Source organism: Hemicordylus capensis, chromosome 2 (genome assembly GCF_027244095.1).
Source record: "Hemicordylus capensis ecotype Gifberg chromosome 2, rHemCap1.1.pri, whole genome shotgun sequence".
NCBI classification, from domain to species: domain Eukaryota; kingdom Metazoa; phylum Chordata; class Lepidosauria; order Squamata; family Cordylidae; genus Hemicordylus; species Hemicordylus capensis.
Window position 1 is genome coordinate 362,019,707 of NC_069658.1, and position 16,205 is coordinate 362,035,911.

Consider the following 16,205-nt stretch of genomic DNA (forward strand, 5'->3'; position numbering starts at 1 on the left):
GTTCATGATTTGATCATGGATGAGGGAGCTGACCTGGCATGTATAACTGAGACCTGGATAGGGGAGGTGAGTGGTCCAGTGTGGGCTTAGTTTCTCACACCAGGCTACTCTGTTGTGGAGCAGGCCAGGGGAAGTGGGCAGTGCGTGTGTGTGTGTGGAGTGGCTGTGGTCCATAAGAATACCATCTCCCTTACCAGGGCCCCTGTGAGACAGTTTACTTATATTGAGTGTGTATTTTTGAGGCTGACTACTAGGAATAGATTGGCAATTATGTTGGTGTACCATCCACCATGCTGCCCAACTGACTCCCTAACTGAGCTGATGGAGCTGGTTGAGGAGTTGGTGTTGGAGTCTCCTAGACTTTTGGTGCTGGGGGACTTCATTGTGAGGCTAACTTGTCTGGTGCGGCTCAGGATTTCATAGAGGCCATGACAACTATGGGCCTATCACAATTAGTTTTTGAACCAACTCATGTTGCCAGCCACACACTCGATTTAGTCTTTTGTTCAGATCAGGGAGGTGTTCCGTGGGTGGGAGATCCAGTGGTTCCCCCATTGTTCCCTCATTGTCATGGACGGGCCACTACCTGGTTAAGGTTGGTTTCACAGCCACAATCCACCACTGCAGGGGTGGTGGACCTATTAGGATGGTCCGTCCAAAAAGGCTGCTGCACCCAGTAGGATTCCAAAAAGACTTGGAGGGTTTTGAAGTTGGTGTGGCCAGTGATTCTGTTGATGCCCTGGTGGGAACCTGGAATAGGAAACTCACTAGGGCAGTAGAAATGATTGCTCCTAAGCATCCTTTCCAGCCTGCTTCTAAAATGGTATACTGAAAATGGGGCTGAAGTGGCTGGGTAGGTGACTGGAACGCAAGTGGAGGAGAACTCAGCTCGAATCTGACAGGACCCATTTGAAAGCTTATGCGGTAGCCGTACGTGCAGCAAAAAAAAAGAGATTTTGGTCTGCACACATTGCATCTGCAGGTTCGCGTTAAGCAGAGCTATCCAGGATTGTGAAGAGTTTGATTTCTGCTCCTTCTGCTTTAAACTAGTTCCTGGAAACATTCTGCTGTGACGCTTTTAATGAGTTCTTTGCAGACAAAATTTCCTGGTTTGGGGCCGACTTGGACTCCACTACTTTTGCAGGGTCTATGAGAAGGAGGTGTCCAGCAATCGCTCTTGCGGTATTAGATTAGATCAGTTTCAATCTGTGACTCCTAAGAATGTGGACAAGCTGTTTGGGGTGGTGCAGCCTACCACTTGTTCTTTGGATCCTTGCCCTACTTGGCTGCTTCTATCTAGCAGGAAGATTGTGGGAGGTGACCTGGTTAATATCATAAATGCATCTCTAAGGGAGGGTAGGGTGCCTCGTTGTTTGAAGGAGGCAATGGTTAGACCACATCTTAAGAAGCCTTCCCTGGACCCCTTATCAATGGATAGTTATAGGCCAGTCTCCAATCTCCCTTGGTTGGGCAAGGTGATTGAGAGGGTGGTGGAAGATCAGCTCCAGGCATTTGGGGAGGAAACTGATTATCTGGACTCATTTCAAACTGGCTTTAGAGCTGGCTCTTGGGTTGAGACAGCCTTGCTCGGCCTGATGGATGGCCTTTACCAGGGAATTGACAGAGGGAGTGTGACTCTGCTGGTTCTTTTGGATCTCTCGGTGGCGTTCAATACCATCAACCATGGTATCCTTCTGAATCATGTGGGGGGAGTTGGGGATGAGGGCACTAATTTACAGTGGTTCTGCTTCTATCTCTCGGGTAGAATCCAGATAGTGAAGCTTGGTGACAGTTGCTCCACAAAACAGGAGCTGTTATATGGAGTCCCTCAAGGCTCCATTCTGTCACTAATGCCTTTTAATATCTACATGAAACCTCTGGGTGATGTCATCAGGAGATTTGGTGCTGGGTGTTATCAGTATTCTGATGACACCCAAATCTACTTCTCCTTTTCATCTTCATGATCAGGAAATGACATTCATTTCCTAAATGCCTGCCTACAGGCAGTCATGGGCTGGATGAGGGATAACAAATTGAAACTGGATCCAAGCAAGACAGAGGTGCTCATTGTAGGGGCTCAGAATTTGAGGGATGAGTTAGACCATCCAGTGCTGGATGGAGTTGCACTCCCCCGGAAGGAGCAGGTATGCAGATTGGGAGTAATCCTAGACCCAGGCCTCAACCTGGTATCTCAGGTGGAGGCTATGGCTAAGAGTGCTTCCTATCAGCTTCCTCTGATTTGACAGCTGCGTCCATTCCTTGAAGAGGACGACCTCAAAACAGTGGTGCATCAGCTGGTAACCTCCAGACTTGACTACTGCAATGCGCTCTATGTGGGACTGCCTTTGTATAGAGCCCTTGTACAGAGCCCTTGTATGGAGGAGAGCTGGTCTTGTGGTAGCAAGCATGACTTGTCCCCTTAGCTAAGCAGGATCTACCCTGGTTGCATATGAATGGGAGACTTGATGTGTGAGCACTGTAAGATATTCCCCTTAGGGGATGGAGCCACTCTGGAAAGAGCAGAAGGTTCCAAGTTCCCTCCCTGGCATCTCCAAGATAGGGCTGAGAGAGATTCCTGCCTGCAACCTTGGAGAAGCCACTGCCAGTCTGTGTAGACAATACTGAGCTAGATGGACCTATGGTCTGACTCAGTGTATGGCAGCTCTTATGTTCCTATGTTCCTATGTAGTTCGGAAACTTCTGTTAGTTCAAAATGTGACAGCCAGACTGGTCTCTGGGGCAACCCGGAGAGACCATATTATACCTGTTTTAAAACTGTTGCACTGGCTGCTGCTATGTTTCCTGGTGAAATACAAAGTTCTGGTTATTACCTTTAAAGCCCTGAACGGCTTAGGACCAAGTTATCTTAGAAAGCACTTTCTTCTGCATGATCCCCACCGCACGTTAAGGTCATCTGAGGAGGTCTGCCTTCAGTTACCACCAACACATCTGGTGGTGACTCAGAGTCGGAACTTCTCTGTGGCTGCTCCTGGACTGTGGAATGCACGCCCGGCAGAAATCCCTAAGTTCATTATTGGCCTTCAGGAGAGCCCTGAAGACCTATCTGTTTGGCCTGGCCTTCCAGGGTTTTTAAACTGTTTTTAAACCATAAAGGTTTGCCCTGGTTTCCCAGGGTTTTAAAAACTGTTTTAATCATTTTAATAATGGTTTTATGTTGTTTTTACAGTGTGTGATTTTAATAGTTAATTGATTTTAGTTTTGTTTTAATGTAAACCGCCTTGAGCCATTTTTGGAAGGGCAGTATTGAAATCAAATCAATAAATAATATGTTCCTTATATGGAAATGAGCTCATTTAAATTTTTTAAAAGAATTTGTTTTATAGCTGCTTTCCTTCACACACTCAAAGAAAATTAGATAGATTTAATGGTTTATTCAGCAACAATTCCATTTTCTCCTTTCCCTCCCTTTTCCTTTCTGATTCCACCCCCACCCCATATTCTCTACAGGATCACCACTGGGTCAAACATCCAAAAAACAAAACAGAAAAAATAACTTGATAGAATACAACAGAACTCAAGGCCTTTAAACTACTGACTTGTTTCCTAACTGAGAAAAAACCATCAGTCTCTCTTCCATCTTATAATGCTTGATGCCTGGCAAAGCTAAACATGTGTCAATCAAACTCTTTACAAGACCCAGTCTCGTGGATCACATCAAGCAACCCATAAAGCAAAATTGATTGCAAAACACAGTTTATGCTGGACGAAAAGCACAGCATAGCAGCATGAACCTATCCTCATTCCAAACCAGGGCCAGATTTACTGAAACACACAGCACAAATATGCCTGTGGTCCCAAACATGACCTCCCAGGTGCATGTACATACACCGCATTTAAATGACTGTCACTACATGGCAACAAAAATGCATTATATTTACCTATCTGTCTTATGCTTATGAACAATCTACACGAAAAGAAGGAGAAAACATTCATAAGAGTTGCACAAAAGGGACTGCCAACATTTTAAAGAGAATCTGAAGACCTGGGCAGGGAAACATTAAAATGAAATTCTGCAGAAAAAACAAATGCAAAACACAGCACACAAGGGACAAGAGGAATCAACCCTTCAAACACAATGAAGGGATAAAAACAGCAGAGTGAAATGGTTAGCTTGTAATGTTACTGAGAAGAAAATGAACAGAATTGTTATTGCCAAAGAATAAGAACTGTATGGGGAAACATTAGCAGAAATGTATTGTACAATATCCACAATATGAGAAATAACACTACATTACATTGAATGTTTGACCATAGCTGGCTTATGGGATAGCAATCTGAAAACAACAAAAAGCTTACCAAATAATTCTAGTCACATGTTAACGGGATATACTTATACGTGACTGAATCCACCAGAATATGGACAGAGGTTTGCATTCAAATGCACATCCTGTTGAACACAATAGAGTGTGGGTAGACAGCATCAGTACGTAGATGTGAAATTAGATGTCTATTAGGATGCACATCTGATTTTTGCCTACAGATCCTAATGCAACAAGCAATATGTGTGTGGATGCCAGCTTTTGTACATGGATCACCTTTGCTGGATGAAGACTTAAGCTGGAGGAAAGTAGGTATATTGCTTATAATATTATGAAATGCTTTCTAACCATGGGCATGATTCAGCCAGAGTTTCAGTGGCATAGATGTAAGCATACATTCAGCTCTCCAACTGAAATCAGAGTGAATTAGATTATGCTCCATGTACTTAACAGCATGGAAGTAAATCCTGTTTAAAACTAAAGCACTGAATTTACAGAGGCACACAAGACTGCAACCAATGCCAAAAATTGGCTAATGCAGAATCTTAATTGGAGAAGGTTTTTAAGAACAGGAAGACAAATCATCTTGCAGGTGTAGTACATTTGGGTGTTGCCTCTGCACAATAAATGACCATACTGCACATTATAGAGGAAAAGGCTACCAATGGTTATTAGTCTTCATGGTAATAGGCTACCTTCAGGCTCAGAGGCAGGATGCTTGTGAACACCCCTTACAGAGGGGGCAACAGTTGGAGACGGGGCATGCCTTCATCTCCTGCCTGTGGGCTTCCCAGAGGCATCTGGTGGGCTACTGTGGCAAATAAGATGCTGTACTAGATAGGCCTTGGACCTGATCCAACAAGGCTCTTACATTCTTATCCCCAAATTACTCTCAGCAACAACTGCCTCAGAATAACCTAGAACATGAATTGCAAGCAGGACTGGCCTTAGGGGTGTGTAAGCCGGGTGGTCACCCAGGATGTCTACCTGAAGGGGCACCGAGATAAGCTTGACACTCGCTGTTTGTTGAGTCTACTATCTCCAGTGAGCTCAGGAGATGGGGGGAATGGCAACACTGATAAACGAAACATAGGGGACTGCCAAAGGCATTCCTCATTCCAAGGTGCTATTTCTCCTAGGGCCAACCCTGATAGTAAGGAGCCCTCAGCAAGCAAGCAATGTGGCCCAATACTGTAGCAAACAGAAGTGAATTAACCTGCAGCAGACATTACTTCAAACATTGTGATCTTTGGGTCATTTTTCTATGCTGTTTTATTTTCCATCATCTGTGGACCTTCTATTGTAGGACCACTATGTTTAGGAGCTGATGAAGTAGACTCACAACTGTGTTGAATGACATTTGTCCTTCAGGGAAAGAGAGCACAATGCAACTACCAAGATAACCCTGGCACTTTTGTGTACATCTGGGAGACCACAGGACATATAGGTTCCGTTGTATTCTATTTAGCAATCTTTTGCAATTCGTTTGGATATTTGTCCCAAGGGGGATCCTGTAGAGAGTGTGGGGGAGCAGTCAGAAAGAAAAAGGGAGGGGAAGGAGAAGGAGAAAATTGAGTTGTTGCTGAATAAACCTTTAATTAAATCTACTTCAGATTTTCTTGTGTGTATGAGGGAAGCAGATATAAAAGGTTGTTTTCAAAATAGCCACATTACTATTCATTGTTCTCCTGAAGTGACTCAGACCTGGTCTAAGCATGCAGCAGAATGTGGTGGTCAAGTTCTAAGACAGTAGAAGGGGCTATACCACTGCAGTCTGCTGGTGGGAGGAGCACATCTTTAGAAGACAAACACAGCAGGGTACTAGAAAACTTCTCCTTGATGTGCTAAATTACCATGTAGGGAAGCATTCAAAACTAGCAGCATGAAGTGCTACATCTGCAGCATGAAGTGGTACTGTCCACTCTACCATCTCAGCATTCTCCCAACTCATGTGTCATCTGTTGCATGCATGCAGACCAGGCCTCAGACAATACCTACAACAGAAGACTTCAGACTGAAGAGAAACAACTTAGTAGAGGCAGCTGCCCAGGACCCTCAGAAAGTCCCACTGAAGATCCTGAGACCACCCCTGTGTCCATAGCCTTCATATGATGCTGGCAGAACCCCTGAAACCTGGAACTGACCCTGCTACCTAGCACAATACTTCCACTTCAGATATGCAGTCCCATATTTCTAAATTTGAATTTTACACCAGCTTCAATGTCTGCATATTGAAAAATCACTGTTGAAAGGTCTTCCATATGGCAACACACAAATAGCACTGCACAGTCAGATGAAGTAATGACTGGTCCATAGAGGGCCACTAACCCCTTTCCAGATATTAGAGATGAACCATCCATGAACACTCTAAACAGGTTGCTTACTCCATTGTTCTACAAGGCAGACTTTTCTAAAATGCCAGTGCACAAGGGTATCTGCCAGACTCTCTTGTGGATGAATATTTCTTTTCCACATGAATTTGCCCAGTCCTTTCCTCGTCCATGTCTACTATTAGCTGTATCCCATGTTAATGAGTTCCACATCACCATGTGCACTATCACTCTTCCCTGCTGTGCTTTTTAATATGTTGCATGATAATTACATTGCTCATCTAGAGCTTGTACTATGTGGTTATCTGCTGCTGTTCCCTTATTCATTTATTAAATGCACTTCTCTATTCACTTTTTACATGAACAGTATTCATAAACTGGTCACATTCATCCAGAAATGTACAATGTTCTCTTCTTAATTATCTCCACTTTCAGGTAGATGCTGGATACTTGGAACTCTAGGTTCTATGTACTTGGGTGCCTCACTTATTTCTATTAGAAGCACTGTGCCGGGGTGGGGCGCTTTTAAATTTTGTTTTTAGATATTATTTTTCTGTTTCTTTTCTTTTCTGTTTCTTTTTCTGTTTCTTGTCGCTAACAGCCTGCTTTAGTGTTTGATGGCTGTAACACGTTGAGCTAATACATTCAGTGAGTTATTTAAGATCTATTTTTGAATGGTAACAGCTAATTTATTAGCAATCATCATGTATATATAATTAAGATAAGGAATTTTTTCCCAATTTCTTTTCTGCATAAGCTACATCATTTTGCACTTTTAGCACTTGATTTAATTTCCCTTCATGAGGCCTGTTCTTTCACTGATTTCAATCCTGAAGTGTGCACAGAAATTTAAGTGTGTGCACCACTTGGGATTTATGGGAGGTACAGAAAGATTAAGAACATTCTCTGTGTGAGCCTATTTAACATCTTACCTCAGTGCCCAACAATTTCTTGCTTCAAGGGAACCAAGCATGTACTCCCTTTGCTAGAATGAGAAGGCATATGGTTCTGACTGGAATTATTAATTGTTGCCACCTTCTAATTTTAAAAAGTTTAGTATCTTGAGCTGAATGTCTCTGAATATTTACAGAAAGAGAATGGAACACTTTCCTTTCTCCTTTTTTTTTAAAAAAAATCCTAAGTTTCTGTACTAAGAATTCAATATTTCTGAACATGTATAGAGAGCCTTTCTTATCTGACAGAAAACAACTTTTTCAAAGAAGTCCACATAAGAATACATCTAAGCATGTGTAGAATGCTCCCAGAAGGATCCCATATTTTTCTTTTAAAAATATTGCTGAAACATCTTACAGAAAGTGAGGAAATAAACAGAAGTACCTGGTGGAAATTTTCCTTTGAAGCCACTCTTAAAACTGCAGAATCTCTGTCCCACAGGAGCTAGATCAAAGGGGAAATTGCTGCCAGGTAAAACATGTCGCATCATGCACAGGGCCACAGTGGATATAAAAGCCACCCCAGGCACGTGTTCTTTTTCAAAGCAATTCCTGTTGACTAGAAGTCTTGCACTTGCATATATCCTATACCAAAAATGAAACTGCCACCACAACAGTTGTACATCTGTGGTAACAGGAAACAGATTCTCTCTCTCTCTCTCTCTCTCTCTCTCTCTCTCTCTCTCTCTCTCTCTCTCTCTCCTTTCATTCTTTCTTTCATCTCCTTGTAAAGGTAACTATCCACAGAATTAAATTCCAGCTAAATCTCTCTTCTTACATCTCTGGTAGCATGAGGCAGGAATGTGCTCTGTGTCACTTCAGTCTGCAGGAAGACAGCACATTTCAAGTTCAAACCAAACCAAACCAAACCTCCCTGCATATAGAAAATTAACCCAGTAGGAAAAAGGCTAGACTCCAGCCGCTCTCCCTCATAAGCCTTCAAAAATGCAATCTGAAGTGGAACAGCACAGGCTCAGACTGGCCCACAAGGCAACAGGGCATATTCCCGGTGCGCCCCACAGGAGCGTGGGGCGCCCCCGTGCCCTGCTGCACTTGGCAGCAGTGAATACTCCCACCTTTCAGTACCCATTCTGCTCAAAACCAGGCGGCCTCCCCACAAACATTCCTCCGCCCTCTCAGTGCCCCCAGTCCGGCCCTGGTACAACATACCCTACCATCAGAGGTGCACATCCAGCTCCTAGGTATTTAAGGACTTTCCCATTCATTTTATTGAACTCCCCCCACCCCGTCTTAAGTGAGGACTTGCTCTGTAAGCTTTCCCCCGTCTATCACCTCATGACTCTTCTACTACATTCTGCTGCATGCACAAATGAGCCATCAGAGCTATCATGACTCTCCTGGTTTTTTGCCAGGCTTCCAGCTTTTCATGTTGTTTAATCATTCTTGTTGTTTTGAAGCTGCTTTTCACAATGAATGACTATATTGATATTATTAATAATTTAATTTCATAGTAATGAATTTGAGGCTTGTCTTTGGTTCTGTGTTCTTTTGTTTCCCACGTTTGGATGTATAACCTCTGGCCAAGAATTTATTTCTCAGCTGAGTTTAGGTTATGGCTGAGTATAGGTTATGCTTAGGTTATAGCCTGTATCCAAAGGCATTAAATGGCAAAATACTTGAAATTGTTTGCAAAAACAAGAAATGCTCTTAGGACTGTAATGATTTCTCTGGGACAGATAAAGGAAGGAGAAGAATCTCCACTATGAGAAGATGGGAGATGTTCATATGCAAAATCCCCATGGGATACTGTTCATCCCAATTTATTGCAAACCATCTACAATAATCTGATAGTCTGGGACAATGCTATGGGGTTTTTTAAAAAAAGGAAAAGTCACAAAGTATTTGCCAGGGTGGGAAGTCAGGTTATGAACCTCAAGACTAGGCTGAACTAGGACTGGGGAGACCCGAGATCAAATCCCCCTTCAGCCATGATACTTGCTGGGTGACTCTGGGTCAGTCACCTCTCTCTCAGCCTAACCTACTTCACAGGGTTGTTGTGAGGAGAAACCTAAGTATGTAGTACACTGCTCTGGGCTCCTTGGAGGAAGAGCGGGATATAAAATGTAAAATAAATAAATAAATAAATAAATAAATAAATAAATAAATAAATAAGATGTAGTACTTCAAAAGTACAGTTTTAGCAGGGAAAGAAAAGGAGAAAAGCCTGCTTTCTTGTTTGAAACCAAACCAAACCACCAGTCACGGTTACCCTCCAGTTTCTCTTCCTTCTTCTCATTCCTCCCCTTTCTGCTCCAATGTTTACTTCATTTCTGTGTTCCTTTGCTGACTGGCACACTTTTGTTCATGTACTCATATAAAACAGTTCACAAAATGTCCACCTAAGGCTGTTCAGTTACAAATAATGCAATGAAGAAAGCTGCCCCCATCACGCTGCTTAAAGGGAGACCTATTGCCCCACCTCCACATACCCACATGTCCTCGACTCCTCCAGTATTTCCATGTCTAAGGAAGATAAGAACTACCCTGGACCAAGTCTGTCTCACCAAGTGCCCTGTCCTCATCAGTGGCCAACAACAGATCCATAAGAAGAAAAGGAAATTAGATTTACAGTGAAGTCTCAATCATCATTTGATTCACTCATTGTGTGTGATTGGTCATCACTTCTTCCATGAACAATTTAATCTTTTTTTAAAATAAAATAAAACAACAACAACAACAACACTTTGGCCCAGGACAATGCATTGCATCCACAATCTATTTTATATTTGTTTGTGATTTTAAGAGGTGACCTGTGGCTGAAAGATCCTCCTCTAGTACACTGCCTGTTGAAGCAATGTCTGCTGGCTGCAACCAATATGAACATTCAAAAGATGCAAATGGAAGGGATGGTATGTGAATGGCAGATTTCATTTGAAAATGTATGTTGCGTAGGGAAAGAGTTGAAGTCCATATTGTCCTTAGGACTTTTCATTCAGCAAGGCTCTCATTTGGTGCTTTCTTGTCTAAGGTATTTGTTTCAGTGGCCTGCTTGTCTTCCATTTTCAGGAAGCAACACCTGCTAATTTGTTTAAAATTAAAACATGTAAGGCACCTGATGCTTTCTAATTGCTTTCTAGTGTCATCAGATATAACTTTAATTTTCCAAAAGGGATACAAGAGGTCTACAATTTACATCTATCAGATATAATAAAGTAATAGCTAATTTGTAAACTACCCAGATATTTTATATGGGGCAATATATAAATACAATAAATAAAACAAATAATGTATTGAAGGGAATGGAGGATGCCTTCACAGATAGGAGATCCCTGTGTATGCAGCAGTGCTTTTATACCCTCAAGGAAGCATCCGAATGAAGCAAAGGACCTTTTAACTGGAGTTTTGGAAAGTAATTACACAATTTTTGTCCTCATTGTACACCAGAAATTACTGTTACTTTCCAAAACACCACCTTATAATATTTAGCTTGTTCCTCACAACAATCTCAGGAAGTAAGTTTCATGAGTTTGCTTAATTCTGAGGCAGGGCTCCCAATGTTCTCTTAAGAAAAAAAGAGACTTGCCTTCTGAAGCATCAGATACAAATGAGAAATGCTTGCAGCTCTGAACAACCAGCTTCATCACATACTGAGTCCTCACATGATGAGGTCTCAGTTGCAGCCGCAGGGTGATGCACAATCTCTTCAGATATTTCTTTCCACACTTTCCAGATACTACCTCAGAAGCCTGAGATTCCTTTCCCACAAAACTCAGGATTGTATGCCTTTCATGCCCTGATCCAGGAGACCACCAGAATTTGATGTTGAGATGACATCTCAAGAACCTTCAGCAACCACTCTAGCTGTCCCATCCACTGGTGAATGATGGCTCTGGTCCAGCTATCATTCATTAGTGTCATCAAGTAGTGCCATCAGCCAAGAGCAGAACCACAGCAGATAATGGAGCTGCAGCTGTATAATGGCAATCGATATAAAGACAACAGTTGCTTGTGCAATATCTTATAGGAGCATAGCAAGATGCCATATACTGAGTCAGACCATTGGTCCATCTAGCTCAGTATTGTCTACACACAGACTGGCAAGGGCTTCTTCAAGGTTGCAAGCAGGTGCCTCTCTCAGCCCTGTCTTGGAGATGCCAGGGAGGAAATCTAGAACCTTCGGCAAGCAAGCATTCAAATGCTCTTCCCAGAGTGGTCCCATCCCCTATATCACAGTGCTCACACATGTAGTCTGCCTTTCAAATGCAAATCAGGGTGGACCCTGCTTAGCAAAGGGAACAATTCATGCTTGCTACCACAAGACCAGCTCTCCTCCCATATTGGTTTAGATTCCTAGATTCTAATTGAGCTCCTGGTTTCCAGGCTTCTTTCTTTTAATGCCTTCTCAGTGCCTTGCCTACCAGATCCTAGGACTAAACAACCCATGACAGCCAACCTTAAGGAAATCGGGTCCGTTTCCCTCAAGCTATTCATCTGAAACCAGCAAGTCTTAGCTCTTTGTCTGAATAGAGTCAGGCCTAGACAGTTGGTCACTTTAGTTTCCATTTTAAAGATGGGAGAAGAGGCTGAGAAAGTGATTTGCCAAATGCCACTCATCATAGCTGAATAAGAACATGAACCCAGATCCCAGGTTTTCTAAACCACAATGAAACACATTATTCACTGGACAAACCAGTTAGTTCATTCAGAACTATTACAAATTGAGTATGACATGAATTTTGATAGGCAATTGCCTTTTTCATCAGATGCATGAAGGGGATAGGGTCCACATCTGATTATGCAGGCTCTTGCCTACATGAACTCATGGCACAGTTTGTTACTCTTCAGTGCCCACTAGGCTTCTCTTCTGGCATTCAAACTGACTGTTTTCATTTGGAGAAGGAAATGCTATTGGGGCAGGAGTGGCAATTTTGTTTTTCCACATTTTAAATTTTGTGTTGAAATCTTTAGTCTTCATGGGGCAGAGGGGATGTGAGTTTTATATGTCTTTGAGTAAACAGCTTTGGGGACAGGGGAGAGAGAGAACCTTTGCTTCATTGTAAACTATGTTTGCAGCTGCACAAGGGGAGAAATGAATTCCAGAAAGTCAGCACTTAGAAATAAGCGTCTTTCATTTTAGTAAAATAGAGGGGAGGGGAGCAAAATTCCATCATCAGCCTCATTTTCAGAAATTTTACATTGCACAAAAAATACCCACCTAAACTGTGCCTCTTTGAGAAAGCAGGCAAATGAAATCTTGCAATTAGGTAAGAGGTATTCAGTTGTCTTTGTCTCATCCTTTGTACCATTTCCATTCCTCAGTGTCTGCATCTCAAAGTTCTATTAAAGGAATCCCTCTGTATCTGACACTATACATAGGAGAGGTGAATTCTACTCTTTGGGCATGAGGTTGATTCTGCTGGGGTAACCTAACAGAGCTCATTCACTTACATCATTTTTCTCCTATAGAAGTGTTAGCATTATACCATCCCCATGGTAGCAGAGTGTTTTGCGCATATTTATTACCTGTACAATTTGAGAACTGAACATATTTATTCTGCTGTTACTCCATGAGAGCTACATCTTATGTGTATTGTGTATGTCTATGTACACACAGACAAACAGAACAGACAGATGCAACACTACAGTAATTCACATTTTCCCCAATAAGAATTTATATAACCTAGCTATTCTGGCACATAATCTTATGGTGAGATGTGTTTATGGCACCAGATTACCTCTCCCAGTGATAGAATTGATGTGAGTCAACATTGCTTTTGGAACGGACAATAGGCTACATAAAGAAAACAGATCAATGAGCAGCCAATCAATGATACCCACTTTTTAGCATGCCACTTGCTTGGACTGGGAGTTCTACAAAAGCTATCTCTTTCCATAAGCCAAATGAAAAAGGAAATGAAAGGATGAAATGTTACTTTGCCATATTTTACACAAAGGAATTCAATTGTTCTTCTAATCTATAGAAGTCTAATATCATAGCAAATGACCAATTTGGATTGCAGTTATAAAGCTAAAACATGGTCCTGGAAATTGTTTAAAAATATACCCAAATCCTATAATCTCAAAGCAGGTGCAGAAGACAACTGATTCACCACACAATTCTTTTAGTGGTTCAGATGCAGTTTAATCTGATCCCCACTCAGTGTTAATGAATATTTGTATGAACAGGCTATGCCATTTTCCAGAATTCAGTCATGTACCATTTCCCAGCTTTTATGTGCTCATCTGTCTGTTGTGCTTTTAAAAAACACACACGTCAGGCCCTTTTTATATGATAGCTGTTAACTGGAACAATAGGTACTTAATGCTTCTTCTAAGAGACAACAGAACAGCTCAGTGAAAAAAGCATTGTTGCTTGTTCTTGGGGTTGGTTGGTTGGTTTCCCCTTTTACCTTTTCCGGAGCTGGGAACTGCAAGTGATTTACTTCCAAGGGTGTTATCAAAGGAACTGTCTGGAAACCATCCTCATTGGACGGTTGTTGCTTGTTCTTGTCATTCAAATTGCTCCCCAGTTTCACCATCCTTAGACCTCACTCTCCAGACCTAAAACATATTGAGATGACCAGCATTAAAAGGGAGCAAGGACTGCAAATTAAACAAGATACATTGATTGCTTCCTGCGATGCATCAATAGGTTCTGCAGATCAGACCTTTGTTCTCATTTGCATTTCTCTGCCAGGCTGATAAAGAACAAGCATCTCTCACGTTTTGTAGCACTTCCTTTCCAAGCACCATTGAAAAGAATACAGCACCAAGCATGCTTTTTGAACCACCCTCCAAGAGTATTCAGACACAGACCATATATAACAAGCACAGTTATAAATCAAGATTGTGTCCGATGAGCTAACCCTGCCCGCCCCCCTCCATCCTTGCTGCTTTATTGTAATTCCATGGAAACAGTAGACTTGTACAAGGGATGTTTTTGGCCCAGGGTTTGGGTTGTTTTCTTTTTCCAGTCATGACTGTTTTAACGCCTTGGAGTGTGGTGCTTAATGGAAAGCGTTATTTAGAAACCCCTTGCTCTTCGGCAGCTGATAGGGTCTGCCCTTAAAGAATGGATAACACTGTTTTCTTCTAGGATTGCATTTGCAGTCATCACATTGACGGTGCTCATTAAAGAACCTATTTTCCCTCTCATGTTTTCTTACTGCAGATAAATCTGCACCAGCAAATGGCAGGGGCGGGTGGGTATTACAACACACGCACGCTTGGTAATCAGAACAAACAAACAGCCCGCACACAACCGCCCAGCCCATCCGTCTCCCGCTGTGTACTTACTGCGGGGCACCCCACGCTCTAAGAAGGAGGCTCAGGCCGATTGCGCAAAAGGGCTGGCAGTGGCTTCTTTTCCGGGTGGTGCTGAATGGACAGCGCTTCGGTCCTCCGCCGGCTGATTCCAAACGCTACTGAAAGCGAAGCAGGAACCGAGTGCAGCTCGAGTCTGCGGCACGCAAACACTCCCAAGCTGGGGCGGCGGCTTCTATGTGGGATCTAGCACCACCTGCTGTTGCAGACTATGACCATAAGCGCTTGCAAAAGAGAAAAGGAGGATGAGAAAGGCACCTGCCCACAACGCCGCCTAAAGTCCGCTCAGGGAAGGACAGACCAGATGCCCATGTAGCATTGCCTGCATGTTCCCAACAATAGTGTTTTCTATCCTCCTTGCGTGCTTCGGTGGGCTATGATGTCATTTGCAAATTGGCATGTCTTCAGCAACCAGGACAGCTTACAGGCAGCAGTAACAGAACTGGCTTTCTCCCTACGAACTTCCACCAGTGCTCACTGTCCTTGGATAACTGATCAAGTGGTGAGGAGTGACATTTTAACATTTTAAATTCGTCTTGGTCAAACGAGAGCCAAATCTCAATAACATATCTGAGATTTATCTTCTATGATAATTGGAAATCAGCTAGTAAATTTTAAGCAATAACAGGATTTAACCACCAAAGAAAGGAACATGCATTTGCTAAGGGCCTGGCTTCAAGACAAGACATGTGCTGATGCAATCCCGAGGGCATTTACTAGGCATGGAACTTACTTCTAAGTAAAGAGCTTTGGATCAGGTTGTAAGATTAGGAGAATGGCTTGCCTGTAAAATGAGATAAAGGCTTTCTTTCAGTCTTTCAACAGAAAAGTCAATAATGTATCTAGTGCCACAGACATAAAGATGTCAAGGACTAAATTTGCTCTGACTTAATTGCACTTTCCAGCCACTCCTCTATCTTGCTGCACTACATTTTTCAGCTACTCATATAGTGACTTTTAACCACTGACCTTCTGGGCCTCATGTTGATTCACAACCCCATTTTCTTGCTGGAGAAAAATGTGACAAAGGATCCAGTCCACACTCGTACTTGTGAGTGAGTAAATGATTATTCTTCCCTCTACCAGCACAGAGCCCCAAAGAAGCAACAAAATGAATCTGAAGCTGCTCAATTCACACAAGACACCAAAAAATGCCTTTGAACTTCTATCACACTATTTGTACCATGTGTGAATGTTGTGCCTGCAGGTTAGAACATAGAAGAGAAACTGAAAACTAGAAAAGCAATTTTTCATAGTAGGTTTCACATCAATGTGTGATAAGAAGGAATAATGCTTCATTGTGCACACACAAAAATCCTTTGTTTGCTTTCCCCTACTTAGAGTTTCTTCACACATTA

The 16,205-nt window shown here is 42.4% G+C and overlaps 1 protein-coding gene across 2 annotated transcripts in view; it reads right to left on the reverse strand.

The window, feature by feature from the left end:
* The window catches only part of NSG2 (neuronal vesicle trafficking associated 2), a 79,575-nt gene extending 64,564 nt beyond the window's left edge, over positions 1-15,011 (reverse strand). The window contains exons 1-2 of one of the 2 annotated variants that reach the window (XM_053295335.1): positions 14,821-15,011; positions 13,935-14,085 (exon numbers count right to left, since the gene is read on the reverse strand). In XM_053295335.1, the coding sequence (XP_053151310.1) occupies positions 13,935-14,063 (129 nt within the window). In that variant the 5' untranslated portion in view covers positions 14,064-14,085; positions 14,821-15,011. Of the gene's footprint in view, positions 1-7,948; positions 8,009-8,738; positions 8,798-13,934; positions 14,086-14,820 lie in introns of those variants that run through there. The other variant, XM_053295337.1, reaches the window with a different exon arrangement.
* Positions 15,012-16,205: the final 1,194 nt, after the last annotated feature.